The sequence below is a fragment of the Schistocerca americana genome, chromosome 3 (genome assembly GCF_021461395.2).
Source record: "Schistocerca americana isolate TAMUIC-IGC-003095 chromosome 3, iqSchAmer2.1, whole genome shotgun sequence".
Classification (NCBI taxonomy): domain Eukaryota; kingdom Metazoa; phylum Arthropoda; class Insecta; order Orthoptera; family Acrididae; genus Schistocerca; species Schistocerca americana.
Genome location: NC_060121.1, coordinates 611471149 through 611486213, shown reverse-complemented (window position 1 = coordinate 611486213; position 15065 = coordinate 611471149). Strand labels below are relative to the sequence as shown.

General features: G+C 39.3%; 1 protein-coding gene across 1 annotated transcript in view; it reads right to left on the bottom strand.

Moving 5' to 3' along the window:
* LOC124607026 (26S proteasome non-ATPase regulatory subunit 6-like) overlaps positions 1-15065 on the bottom strand; it is a 190724-nt gene that overhangs the window by 81129 nt on the left and 94530 nt on the right. The window contains exon 3 of the mRNA XM_047139191.1: positions 289-494. Within this exon, the coding sequence (XP_046995147.1) occupies positions 289-494 (206 nt within the window). The remainder of the gene's footprint in view (positions 1-288; positions 495-15065) is intronic.

The window sequence follows — 15065 nt, the reverse complement described above, 5'->3', positions numbered from 1 at the left end:
AAAAGTTAACATGTAAGTCTCATGGGAGGGGACAAAGACTGTCCCCACATGCGGAGCAGTTTTTAACACATTAAAGTCTGCCACCCGTCCCCACCAATTTAGGGATGAGGCGTGACAAACACAAATGAGTCTTCATAGATGATGAACACACTAAAGTATTCAACTAAAGAAAAGTAAGTGGTATCATCATACAGTAGAAAGCCAGTAATTAGTCCAATTTCACTATGTATCTGTGATAGTTTAACCACATACAATAGCTAATCTAGATTCAAACCCAGTAGTTTTTACCTTTGCTCCAATAGTGCATAGGTATTCTGATTTTTTCATGTACGCTCCCTGAACTTCCATTTCCCCTAAATTCTTCTCTGCATCTTCAATTTCATCATTAAGTTGTTTGAGTTTTTCCATATTAAGCTGCTTTAGCCTAGACAACAGTTCTTCATCAACAGTCCATTTTAAGCTCTTGCACCATTCTTCATAAATTGGTGCCATTTCTGAAACATTGGAGAATGACATTAATGAAAAGAAATATAGAAAAATTTGTCCATGTTAAATGTAATGCGAATACAAAATTTTAAAATTTTTTTGTTGTAATTGCCTGTCACAGGGTGTACCACCAACTGCCAAAGATACCCGAGGATGTTGAAAGAACTGCCATCACCACCCCATTTGGACGGTTCGAGTATCTGTTTATGCCATTCGCCCACACAGACTTGGCAACTGTTCATTGACTCTTTGGTTGGGAAACCAGACATTGCATATGGGTACATAGACAACTTGCTAATTTTCTCTTCCTCATTGGAGAAACATGAACTCCACTTAAATATGGTTTTACAACTGTTACAAGCAAACGGTGTCAAGGTGAACAATGCTAAGTCACAATTCCACCACACAAGAGTCACTTTTCTGGGCCAAGTGGTTTCTGCAAACTGCATCCACCCCCTACTCAAATGGGTCGAGGCTATCAGTACGGTGCCTTTGCCCAAAGACTTTCACGGCCTCCGCCGCTTCCTAGGAACCGTAAATTACTACCACAAACACATTCCCCATGCCACCAACATAGAAGCCCCACTGACAGATGCTCTCACAGGTATAACACTTCAGGGTCTCGGGCAGTCACATAGACTCCACACATGTGCTGCGCATTTGATAACCTCAAGTCAGCCTTACAGATGGCCATTACAATCGCTCACCCCATCCCTGATGCTCCCATCTTGCCTACTACAGACACAAGTGATACAGCAGTGGGGGCAGTACATCTGCAATCTGTGGGTTCTGTTGTACAGCTGCTCAGATTTTTCTCTCACAAACTGTCAGCTTCTCAATGCAAACAGTCAACCTTCGACTGGGAACTATTTGCTATTTACACCACCATGAAACATTTCCAAGACGATATCAAAGGTCGCCATCTCATGGTATTTACTGACCACAAACCACTCATATACACTTTCCACAACCCATGCAAGGACCCATCCCTGAGGCGCTTCCGTCATACGGGCCTCATATGCCAGTTTACAACTAACATCAGAGGGGCAGACAACGTAGTCGCTGATTTTTTATCTCATGTGTCTTTACTATCTTCATAACTAGACCTCAACGAACTCCCTAGATTGAAAACAGATGATACTGAACTTGTCGCATTGCACTCAGATAGTAAAACAGAACTCAAACTTGAGTTACAGACACTTCCCAGGTTCTCGTCACCATCTGGTGCGACATTTCAACTGGACAAATACGTCTGGTGATTCCCAAACCTTTCCATCAGGACATTTTTAATAGTATTCCTGACTTGGCACACCCTGGCATATGCACCACCGCATATCTGGTATCCAAACATTTCATTTGGCCTCGGGTGATTAAATAATGTCACAGATGGGTGCAAGCATGCATGGCTTGTCTGCGTACAAAATAGGACGTCATGAACAGCCCCCCATGGGTACATTCGATGTGGCAAAACAAAGAGTTCAACACACACACACACACACAATCAATATTGTTGCACCCCCCCCCCCCCCCCTGCCTCATCAGGCCTCTTTCGTTACATACTGTCTGCCATCAACAGGTTTACACGCTGGGTGGAGGTGATTCCCCTCGCTACTATCACAGCCAGCGCAGTGGCCCGAGCCCTTTTATTAATATGACTCTTGTGCCTCAGCTACTCAGCCTCTATCACCACTGACCAGGGCAGCTTTGAGAAGTGTGGGAGGTGAAACGATTAAGAACAACACACCACCTCCTGAGCAACGGGCTTGTCGAACACTGACACCGAATGCTTAAAGCTTCACTGATGTGCCATGGAGACGAGTGGGTTGTAGCCCTACCATGGGTAACGCTAGGCATTCGGGCTGCGTACAAAGAAACTCTTGGTGCATCTCTGGCACAAGTAATATATGGAGAATCCCTCACACTCCCAGCACAGTTAGTCAAGCCTTCACTCCCTCCGGATAAAATCTGTGACTCAACTTTCATCGGGCATGTCACGTAGCTAGCCACTAACATTTGCGTGCCCCCTCCTCAGCCGCACTCACTTCCCCCCATATTCCTGCACAAGGGCCTAGCGTCGTGCACTCATGTCATGCTGCACGATGACACCATTCGACCAGCGCTCAGCCCGCCCTACTCGGGCCCGCACAAAGTCATCTTGTGGGGTAACAACACATTTGAAGTGCTTATTAACAGCACATCTCAAACCGTATGTATCTGCCACCTCAAACTGTCATGGGCTCTAGGAAACTACTTGATACTCCACCCAGCCAGCCCCCACCTCCTCCCACATCCACCTCGCCTGAGGTGAGTGATGACCATTCCCACACGTGTGACGTTACCTACTCCCAGTTGTGTGACAGTGTTGTGTTATAGGTGTGCGTGACATCACCAAACAGAGTGACGCATGTGATGACTCTCCCCCTCCTATAGACAGCCCCCGCCTCTCCCCAGTTAGGATTTAGTGACTTATCAGGGGCCAACCTCAGAACGTGTGATGTCGCCGATGATGATTCATGTGGAGATTCTGTCACCACCTCCATGGAAATGGTAGTTCATGTGAACACTGATTTCATTTGTAGTACTAAAGTGATTTTTGTTGTGTATCCTGGTAATGTGTTTGTATTCTATGAACAAGCCAGCTTCCCCAATGACAACTTTACCAGCATTCACCTTCTCCAGTCTATCCCCTTGCCTGTTGGTACTGACCCGTCAACAGTCAAAGTCCTTCATACTGCAACAGGTATTCATGCTCACTACCCTGACTCCTCACAATCCACCATTGCCTCCCTGGATTCCTCCAGTGCGGTATAAGGATTTGCCTGTTTGGGCAGGACCATCCGCCCCCCTCGCTGGCTCGAGGACTTCATTTCCTAATGTCATGTATTGTTTCTGTTAAACACACTCCCCTCCCCCCCCCCCCCCCCCCACCGTACCCTGGTGCTTCCTTTACATGTATGCCCTCATATTTCTCTTTGTGCTCCACAATGAAAAGGGGGGGACCAATGTAGCAACTATCGACGAAGTCGCGTATCAACACCTTTGTTTTCTAAGCTCTTTGGGAGCAGTCTGTGGTTGTGGTGCACAACTGTAAACACGTGTGTACCGGGAATCAACTAGTTATATGTATATATGTGCTTCAGACCACTAAAATCATACTTATTTTATGGTGGTTAGTGTACATCATTGGATCCTGCAATCCGATAACACTAAACTCATATATGTAGTATAGTGTGTGATGAATCTTGTGAGAAGTTTCTATCTGTGTATGTTTCATTTTATAGTATACTACTTTACTATCTATATTACTATTTATTCTACAGATAGTTATTGCTGAGAAACAAATTATTAGACACCATTCATAAGCAAAGAAATAGTAAATTTAGTGGTGTATATTGCAAACAGTTTCAATTTGTACATTCCAAGTTTTTAATTTCTGTGTATGACAAGTCCAGTATTGTTTATATGATGACAAGGATGTTAAGTAAGCACGTAAATAAATAAATAACTAAACTGGATGCTATAAATTAAGTAGTCTATTTCTTAAGGAAAAATATGAAGAAAGAAGTTTTCATGCATGTAAAAAATAAAATCCAGTTCAAATCTATTGATAGCAGTAGTTTCTGCTTCAATCAACAGTTGGAGGCCTGTGCTAGTGAACTGCCGATACCAGAAATGTCATTCATGATTTTATTTACAGCTATTGTTTTCTCAGCAGCTGTCGTACGGTAAATATTCCAGAATAAAATTCAGTTGTCAGTTGCACACTGTAAATTATCAATCTATGGTTGTAATTATCAGATCCAATATGTACAGTTTTGATATATCATTGTGAAGAAGATATTGGTCTTCATATCTAATTTATTGTAAATTATCTACCTATGGTTGCAATTCCCAGGTCCAACATGTACAGCTTTGACATATCATTGTGAAGAAGATATTAAGCTTCAGAAGTTGACAAATTTGTCTTCCGAAACTGGTACAGCAAAATAAAAATATCTGTGCAACTGACCAACTGAATTTGATTCTGAAATATTTGTTATTTATAACTGTTGCTGTATATAGATCCTCACTGCAAGACTTACAACTAATTCTACAAAAAACTGAGTATTTATTATGCTATATAGGACACAAATGAAAGTAAACGACAGTCTCACATTGCCATGGCCCAAAAGGACACCAGTTCTCATGCTGTGAGATTTTTTTCCTCTGGGTAATTTTAAGGACAAAGTTTATGTACCCCAGTGCCAACAGTGCTGCAAGAACTACACGACTGCATCATTCCTGCTGTGACAGACATTGACAGAAACATGAAAGTGAACATATGGACAGAATGGATTACTTTTTGAATGTGCCCCTCTGATGAATTGCACAACCATTGAAAATTTGTAGAATGTACCAACACCACAAATTTAGTGAGTGTATCTCTATCCTTTTATGCATAACCCATCCTTTTATATCATAAAATTATAAATAAACACTGCTTTGAAACCTGAAGAATCGCTGAGAATAACCCTGTACTTTGTCAGCCTATTAATCTATAGGGTCTGGTCTTTTATGGTATGGGCTCTGTCTTTTAATGTGTGGGCCCTGGTCTTCCATTTGTAATCTAGTCCTTTGTCTAAAGTAGCTGCATTTGGACCTGTTGTTGTGGCCAAGCATATCATGACAGTTAATTACTTCAACTTTCTAGGAGATCAGAAAACTTCGCGGCAAGAATCTTTGTAACATAGTCTATGCATAATCCCTTACACCCTTTTTTGTAGCAGCAGTATGCTGTTGAGGTGCATGTCTGTAGCACAACCCCATATTTCTATTCAATAGCTAGGATAGGGATGGACTGTTCCATAACTTACAGTTTTAAGGGTGTGGGTGGACACGTGGCTAAAAAGGCACAGGGCATTACTGACTTACACACACCATTAATATGATTGATCCACTGAAGGTTTGGGTCCAGGTGGACACCTAGGAATTAAAGCTGTTTGCTTCCACCATCATTATCCCACCTTAGATTTTTATGCATGAATGCCTTTAGCTGCCAAGTAGCAAGTATTAGCACCTGGGATTTACTTACATTGACTTTTGTCTCTGAGCTTGGAAATATGTAATTAATTTTAATACCCAACTGATTGCCAAAAACTGCACTTCCTCACAGTCTTTGCAATAGAAAAAACTGAGTTTGAGATACCATATTATCCACATGAGTTTCTACTTTTGTTTCACCTCCACAAATTCAAACCCTGCATCATTTGTGATATTATTTGGTGTCTCAGCCTGCAGATCTACAACAGGAGCTGGTTTGTCAAAAGGATAGATAAAGTGCTTACTGAACAAGTTACTGACGAATTTGTATCTTTTGCTAGGTGGCCCTCATGTCTAATGCTGACTTGTTCACTTTGCACTTTTCTGGTGGTTTTATGTTATTTATAGACTAATCTCAAGGCTGCCTTACCAATGTTGGCTTAATACTCTACTGTATCATTGTTTATCTGATTCTTCGAGTGTGAAGGGTCTGCATTAAAGGATTTTTGGCTTGATTATATTTTTCCTTAAACATATGTAGATTCGTTTCTTCATGTAAATGGTCAAAATCACATATGTTCTGCCTTCATTTAATTAGACTAGGTGTAAGTTTCAATCTAGTATCCTAGTCATTTCTTTGAAAGAGCAGTAGTAGTTGAAATGCCTCAACACAATTCTATAAAATTCATAACATTTGCTTACTGACTGTTAAGCTTGATAAATGATGTCTCACCTCCCCTGTGCTAGCTTTGCTGCTGCTGCTGCTGATGATGATGATGGTGATGATGATGATGATGTGAAACCACTTCTTCTCAATTGTTTCAGCTGCTTTTGGTACAGAAAAACTTAAGTACTCTGACAAATGAAAATCAGCACTTTGACAGTTAACATTGTCTTGTGCACTTCTGTTGACTATTGTATATCGATTTTACTGCAACATGACTCTGTTACCTATGTCAGAGCTTATTATATTTATAAGATTGTAAGTGTTTAATATATCTATCAGTTTTGTATAAGTTATACTACAGGATTTTGCTTCAATATTTGGGTCTCCAACCACACTTAGTTCAATGTGACCAGTTTGCCTTATTACCTTGTTAAAGTAACCCACTTGAAAGAGCATTTATGTCAATGGCAACACCACCTATTTCAATTGCTCTTTCTTTAATGTACAGTTCAAGGAAAGAGATTCTTTTAAATGTGACCCATCCCACCCCTCTGTGTTGTTGCCTGCAGTAACCACCTGCTTACAAGAACCATCTAATTTGTAATACTCAATTTCAATGACTTTCAGACCATGGCGAATCCTCATCCACAAAAACTTGCAGCAAGTTGAGCTTATTCACAAAATACTGCACACTTAGGTGTGTTATCTTAAGATGCACTGACTGATTTTGTTTACTTTTCACTCTGTGTAAGTCACAAAACTTTGGACTAAGGGATTTTGAAGCAGTGGTTTGCTACACAGGTCTTTCACATTGTACTGCAATGAAAATTTATTCACTTCTAACCCTGTCTGTTCACCATGTGAACAGGATTCTTTCTTATCCAGGGTGTTAGTTGTTTCTTGTGCCTAAAAATACTGCTGATTATAGTCTAGGGTGACTGGGTCCATGGTTTTATGCAGTTCATCACAAAGTCCCACTATTTGGTTCACTAAACTGAGCTTTCCATTTCTGTTTAAGTGAAGTCCATGCATGACATGTTCTTCACACACTATTTTGCTTGTACCTCATAGGTGCAGATGATTTAATTTTTTTACATAGTTCCTGTAGCTTGACACTGTAGCACTCAAGTTTTCCCGTTAACAGATGAGCACTGATGGAAATCATATCACACTGATATGATTATTATGGTGACACTCGTGTGGTATAATTTTGTCTATAACTTCCTGTATCTCTGAGTGTTAACATGACTGACTAATATCATCATTTATGAACTTCATGTCTGCATATCTTAGTAAATATACAGTATACCTTTATACTGTTGGATCCACTCCTGTTCGTTATATACATAAATGATATGCCCTCTAGTGTTATGGGTAACTCTAAAATATTTCTGTTTGCTGATGACACTAGCTTGGTCGTAAAGGATGTTGTGTGCAACATTGACTCAGTTTCAAATAGTGCAGTACATGACCTCCATTCATGGCTTGTGGAAAATAAACTAACTCTAAATCACAGTAAGACCCAGTTTTTACAGTTTCTAACACACAATTCAACAAAACCTGACGTTTTAATTTCACAGAATGGGCATATGATTAGTGAAACTAAACAGTTCAAATTTCTAGGTGTTCAGATAGATAGTAAGCTGTCGTGGAAAGCCCACGTTCAGGATCTTGTTCAAAGACTTAATACTGCCATTTTTACTATTCGAATGGTATCAGAAGTGAGTGATTGTTCAACATGAAAATTAGTGTACTTTGCTTATTTTCATTCGCTATTGTCATATGGTATTATATAAAAGGATATTTTTGGCTCAGAAATGGGAAGTTCGGGCAATAAGTGGTGTTAGTTCACAAACCTCTTGTCGACCTCTGTTCACGAGCCTGGGTATTTTGACATTGGCCTCTCAATATGTATATTCCTTACTGACATTTCTTGTTACCAATATCAGTTTATTCCCAAGAATAAGCAGCTTTCACTCAGATAATAATCGGCAGAAATCAAACCTGCATTTGGATCGGACTTCCTTAACTCTTGTGCAAAAAGGTGTGCAGTATACTGTGTCACAGGCATATGTTTGGATCTTTCTAAAGCGCGTTTGATGCAGTCGACCACAAGATTCTATTAAATAAATTAGAAGCATTAGGAATAAGAAGGGTAGCTAATGACTAGTTTCTATCATACCTAACAGATAGGGTACAGAGAGTAGAGATAACACATACTTCAAATACTTCATATAGTCAAACACTTATCAGAATCGAAATACATTAATATAGGGGTTCCGCAAGGTAGCATATTAGGATCAATACTGTTCCTGATATACATCAATGACTTTCCCAGTGGTGTTACTCATGGTGGAAAAATTCTATTCGCTGATGACAGCAATATTATAGTCACTGAGAAAACAAGAGAACTCCTTGCCGGGAAATCAAATGAAACTCTCAAGGAAGTTTATGATTGGTCAATAAGCAATAAAGTGACACTGAACATAAAGAAAACTAATGCCACGAATTTCAGTTTGAAGAGGAAAAATGACAATGTTAAATTAAATGTAGATGGCACCTCTATAGACTGTGTAACAAACGCAAAATTTCTAGGAATGAATACTGATTCTCAGTTGAAGTGGTGTGAACATACAAAGGTACTTGCAAACAGAATGTCATCAGCATGTTATGCCCTTAGAATCCTATCATCAGTGTGTAACATGCAGTGTCTTTTAGTTTCATATTATTCATATGTACACTCAATTCTTAGTCATGGCATTATTTTTTGGGGAACAAATGCACAAAATATGAACACAATTTTCAAATTCCAGAAAAGAGCCACAAGAATAATAACCAAAAATACCAGTCCAGCTCATTGTAAAGATCTGCTCAAAACAATGGGGATTTTAACTGCTCCATGTGAATACATTTACCAGTCAGTTGTATGCATCAAAAATCACATTGGTAATAACTGCACAAACAGCTCTGTCCATGACCATGTGACAAGACTCAACTTACATTTACCAAGGAAAAATAAAGATTAAACTCAAAACAGCATTTTCTACCAAGGAATAAAACTGTACAATAAATTACCGAAATAGATTAAAGAAATTTCAAAAATAAACTTATTTAAAAAGGCAGCTAAAAAGTACTTATTGTGGAATACATTTATCGTAGATCGCTGGAAGAACGTAAAGTACCTAGCGACTGGAAGAAAGCGCAGGTCGTTCCCATTTTCAAGAAGGGTCATAAATCAGATGCGAATAATTATAGGCCTATTTCGCTTACGTCAATCTGTTGTAGAATGATGGAACATGTTTTGTGTTATCGTATTATGACGTTCTTAGATAATACAAATCTCCTTCATCATAACCAACATGGATTCCGCAAACAGAGATCATGTGAAACTCAGCTCGCCCTATTTGCCCAAGAAATTCACAGTGCCGTAGACACTGGCGAGCAGATTGATGCCGTATTCCTGGACTTCAGGAAGGCATTTGATACGGTTCCGCACTTACGTTTAGTGAATAAAATACGAGATTACGGAATATCGGACCAGGTTTGTGATTGGATTCAGGATTTCCTAGAAGAAAGAACACAACATGTCATTCTTAACGGTTCAAAATCTGCAGATGTAGAGGTAATTTCGGGAGTACCGCAGGGAAGCGTGATAGGACCTTTATTGTTTACAATATACATAAATGACTTAGTTGACAACATCGGTAGCTCCGTGAGGCTATTTGCAGATGACACGGTTGTCTACAAGAAAGTAGCAACATCAGAAGACTCGTACGTACTCCAGGAGGACCTGCAGAGGATTAATGCATGGTGCGACAGCTGGCAGCTTTCCCTAAACGTAGATAAATGTAATATAATGCGCATACATAGGGGCAGAAATCCATTCCAGTACGATTATGCCATAGGTGGTAAATCATTGGAAGCGGTAACGACCGTAAAATACTTAGGAGTTACTATCCGGAGCGATCTGAAGTGGAATGATCACATAAAACAAATAGTGGGAAAAGCAGGCGCCAGGTTGAGATTCATAGGAAGAATTCTAAGAAAATGTGACTCATCGACGAAAGAAGTAGCTTACAAAACGCTTGTTCGTCCGATTCTTGAGTATTGCTCATCAGTATGGGACCCTTACCAGGTTGGATTAATAGAAGAGATAGACATGATCCAGCGAAAAGCAGCGCGATTCGTCATGGGGACATTTAGTCAGCGCGAGAGCGTTACGGAGATGCTGAACAAGCTCCAGTGGCGGACACTTCAAGAAAGGCGTTACGCAATACGGAGAGGTTTATTATCGAAATTACGAGAGAGCACATTCCGGGAAGAGATGGGCAACATATTACTACCGCCCACATATATCTCGCGTAATGATCACAACGAAAAGATCCGAGAAATTAGAGCAAATACGGAGACTTACAAGCAGTCATTCTTCCCACGCACAATTCGTGAATGGAACAGGGAAGGGGGGATCAGATAGTGGTACAATAAGTACCCTCCGCCACACACCGTAAGGTGGCTCGTGGAGTATAGATGTAGATGTAGATAGATGTAGATGTATTGAAGGATTACTTAGATAAAACATAGTAGGAGTTTGATAAAAATGTTGGCAAATTAATAATAATAATTATTATTATAAAACATCCGTCATTCCACATAACACCTTCACTTTATGTTTTTTTCCTCCTTTTTTCCTTTCTAGAAAAACTTACCCCCAAGCTATGCATAGCACAATATTAACACCTCTTCCTCTTTCTGAGCTCAACATCTCACTCATTATGGAGGGATGCTGACTCAGTGTTTCAGGATAGCAAATGGGAAGTTACGGTACAGAAAATGGCCCAGAGATCACCACAGTGTGTGTGTGTAGTGTGTGCAGTGACTGATAGTGCGATATGAGTGAACAGTGTGGCATTATATTATTTAATAAGTTATTTGTACAAAAGTATTGTATACCAGGAGTAAATCTAATGATTGTCTCTAACTAGAAGTCTGTAAATATATGTGTATATGAATTAGCTTATTTTAAATTGATCTAAACTTGTAAATACTTTAACATGTCCTATATCCTTGCAAAAAAAGAGATCTATGGATGAATAAAGCTGCTGCTGCCGCTGCTACTACTACTACTACTACAACTACTACTAGAATTGGCTATGAAAAAGCTGTGCACAAGTTGGGTGCTGAGATTGCTCACAGTAAACCAAAAGCACATCTGACAAAACATTTCAACACAAAGTGTGGTGATGTTCAATCACACTTTCCCAAGGCTTTTTGTGTTTATTTGTGACTTTTGATTGAACCTGGATCCGTCATTACACACCAGAGTCCAAGTAGCAGTCAAAACAATGGACAAAGGTGGTGAATATGCACCAAAGAAGGCAAAGACCATTCTGTCAGCTGGTAAGGTGATGCTAGCTGTTTTTTGGGTTCCCAAGAAATAATACTCATAGATTACTTGGAAAAAGGCAGAACCATAACTGGATGCTATTATGCATCAGCGTTGGAGCATTTGAAACTATAGTTGGCTGAAAGAAGACCAAAGTTGGCATACAAAAATGCGCTCTTTCAGCAGGATAATGAACCATCCCATGCATCAGTGATAATAATGGTAAAAGGACATGAAGTCTGCTCTGAATTGGTTCCTATCCACCCTATTCACCAGTCTTAACACCAAGTGACTTCTTCCTGTTCCCTAACTTGAACTTTAGCTTGCTGAGAAGAAATTTACATCAACTGAGGAAGTGACAATTGTAGTCAATGTGTATATTGAAGTATTTGACACAACCTATTTCTCTAATGGGATGAAAAAGCTCTAAGATCACTGGATGAAGTGTATATCCCTCAAAGGAGGCTGTCAAGAAGTCAGGTAAGTTGTTTATGAAACACACATTTTTTTCTTGCTTTCTTACCAAACATATTAAACCACAATCATATCTCCTTTGTCAGGGCAACTAAAAGATTTTGTGATCTGATGTTTTGTATTTATATTATCATGTAAAATCACATCTCATGTAGCTGGCTATATTTCGCCGATTCTAAACAATGGGTAATAACAAGTAATACTCATGAAAGTAGTAATTAAGCGTTACATTTTATTGTAAATAAGTTAATAAACACAATCTGCAGTTAAGTGAGTGCAGACTTCTTGTTTCAAGTGGAAATAAATAATTTTTACGTTATAACATATACCTGAACTGCTAACCTATATGCCTAATTTTCACGGATTGTAAATATTTAAAATTCACGTGTGTTACATGATTTAATTCTTCTTTTAAGTGTTTAGCCCGTGTTGCAAAATGTGACAAGTGAGGATGTTGGCATATGGTAGTCAGACAAGAAATTGTATGTTTAGGTTGTAGGCTGGAGTTTCACTGGGCCAATTATAATGGGGAACTTAACGAAGCTCTCCCATGGAACTGTAAGCTCTAAAAAACAGACAAGAGAATCCCTGAACAGGAAGCAAAAATCTGTGCCCTTCAGGCTGAAAGGGAAAAAGACCATAGGAACTTGCTAAACATACCAAGTAAGGGGAAAAAGGGAAACAGCTTTTCAACTTCTTCAACTACATTTGAGCTTACTGTATCTAATGAATTTGATCTGTTACCTGAAGTAGGAGCAGAAGAGACTCACGCAGTTACAGCTGAGAGATGAGAATATACTACATGTGTCTTACTCCTGAATAAGAAGGGGAAAGATAGGTTGGCCAAGGTTCTTGCAGAAAATGTTTTTGGGGATGGGGAGGGGGAGGGAAGGGTTACCATTATACAAAGCAAGATAAGATCCCTGCGGTTAATGCTGGCAGAGTGGTACCTTCTTTAAGTAGAAGTCAGAAACCAGGCACCCTGTTCTGAACGAAGTTCAACAAACAGAAGAGTCCCACAAAATGCATAAGAATGCACAGAAAAAGAATACTAACTTATTTCAACAAAATATTAGAGGACTAAGAAAGAGGTCAGAAGAGCTTCTTGTCTGTTTGGAAAATGTAGAACTCTGAAATGGTTATAATCCTGTGCCTATCTGAGCATCACACAACCATAGGGTCTGAGAAGTTAAATAATTATAAGAGATTACACTTTAGCTTCTTACTTATTTAGAACTAACATGAAAAAAGGAGGTGTTACATACATTAAGACAGAGTACAAATTCAAAAACATTAAAACAAGTAGGTTTTGTAGTGATCAGCACATACATCTGTGTGTGTGTTTGTGTGTGTGTGTGTGTGTGTGTGTGTGTGTGGGCGCGCGCGCGTGCGTGCTTGCAAGAGTTAATACTGAAAAATAGATCACTTTTAATTGTAACTAGATATACACATCCCCACTGGTAAAACTGATCTAAATGCTTTATTTGGGTCCTGCAATTTGATATCAATAATTAACTTTCTAACATAATTGTATGAAGACGGCACTACCACCATTGATAATGTTTTCTTTCATGAAGCTCAAACTGAGAAAATTACTTATACCCAATAACAAATGTTCACTCTGATCATGATGCACAGTTAGTTATGATAAATGAGATAGTGCCTTACAATATACATACTACTCTGATAAATGGTGCCAGGACAAATATCTTTTAAGAACAGTTTGCAAGAGATTACCTTGGAATGATATTTATAATAAACCAAATGCTGACACAAAATTTAATCTATTCCATGATACATTCATGACATTATTTGAAAATAGCTTTTCTCATAGGATAATCAGAAAGACATTTAACAGATGCAAAAATCACGGATCATTAGAGGCATTAAAGCACCTTGTGAAAGCAAAAGGAAAACATATCTGTCGGCAAGAACAAGTAGGGATCTTGCAGTAGATGTACACTACAAAATCTGCTCAAAATTACTAAGAAAATTTATTAAAATATCAAGCGACAAGCATGTCATATCAGAAATCAATAATTCTGAGAACAGACCTAAGACCTGAAAAGAAGCCACATAATGGGATAACATTATTTTAAATGGAAGAGCTATAATTGAACAGTCACAGGCAGCAGATATATTTAGTAATCATTTCTTAAATGTAGTAGAAAATACAGGGTCAAACAGTTGAAGGGAAAATCAGAATATTATGTTGACCAAGTAATCCATATTGAATTTATTCATATGAAGTCCACCCAATTCTCCTTCTGAAATTAAGAAAATTATGTAGTTTCCCAAAAATAAAAGTACCATAAACTTGTTCCCATATAATGCACTCTGTCTTTTCTGAAATATTGGCATTTTCCCATAGAGACTGAAATAAGACATTGTTAAACCCCTTCATAAAAAAGGTGATAGTTGAGAGGTCAATGCCTACAGCCCATTTCACTACTGACATCATTTTCCAAAATTTTTGAGAAGGTCACGTAGCTACTGTAGAACAGGATCTATTTACACATTCACTCACCAAATTTTACAAGCTATAAATAACAAAGTAGCACCAATGCCTTTCGCGGGCAAGTGTTCTACCGACTGAGCTACCCAACCACGACTCACACCCCGTCCTCATAGCTTTAATTCCACCAGTACCTCGTCTCCTACCTTCCAAACTTCACAGAAGCTCTCCTGTGAACCTTGCAGAACTAGCACTCCTGTAAGAAAGGATATTGCGGAGACATGGCTTAGCCACAGCCTGGGGAATGTTTCTAGAATGAAATTTTCACTCTACAGCGGAGTGTGCGCTGATATGAAACTTCCTGGCAGGTTAAAACTGTGCGCCGGACCGAGACTCGAACTCGGGACCTTTGTCTTTTGCAGGCAAGTGCTCTACCGACTGAGCTACCCAAGCATGACTCACGCCCCGTCCTCACAGCTTTAATTCCACCAGTGCCTCGTCTCCTACCTTCCAAACTTCACAGAAGCTCTCCTGTGAACCTTGCAGAACTAGCACTCCTGGAAGAAAGGATATTGCGGAGA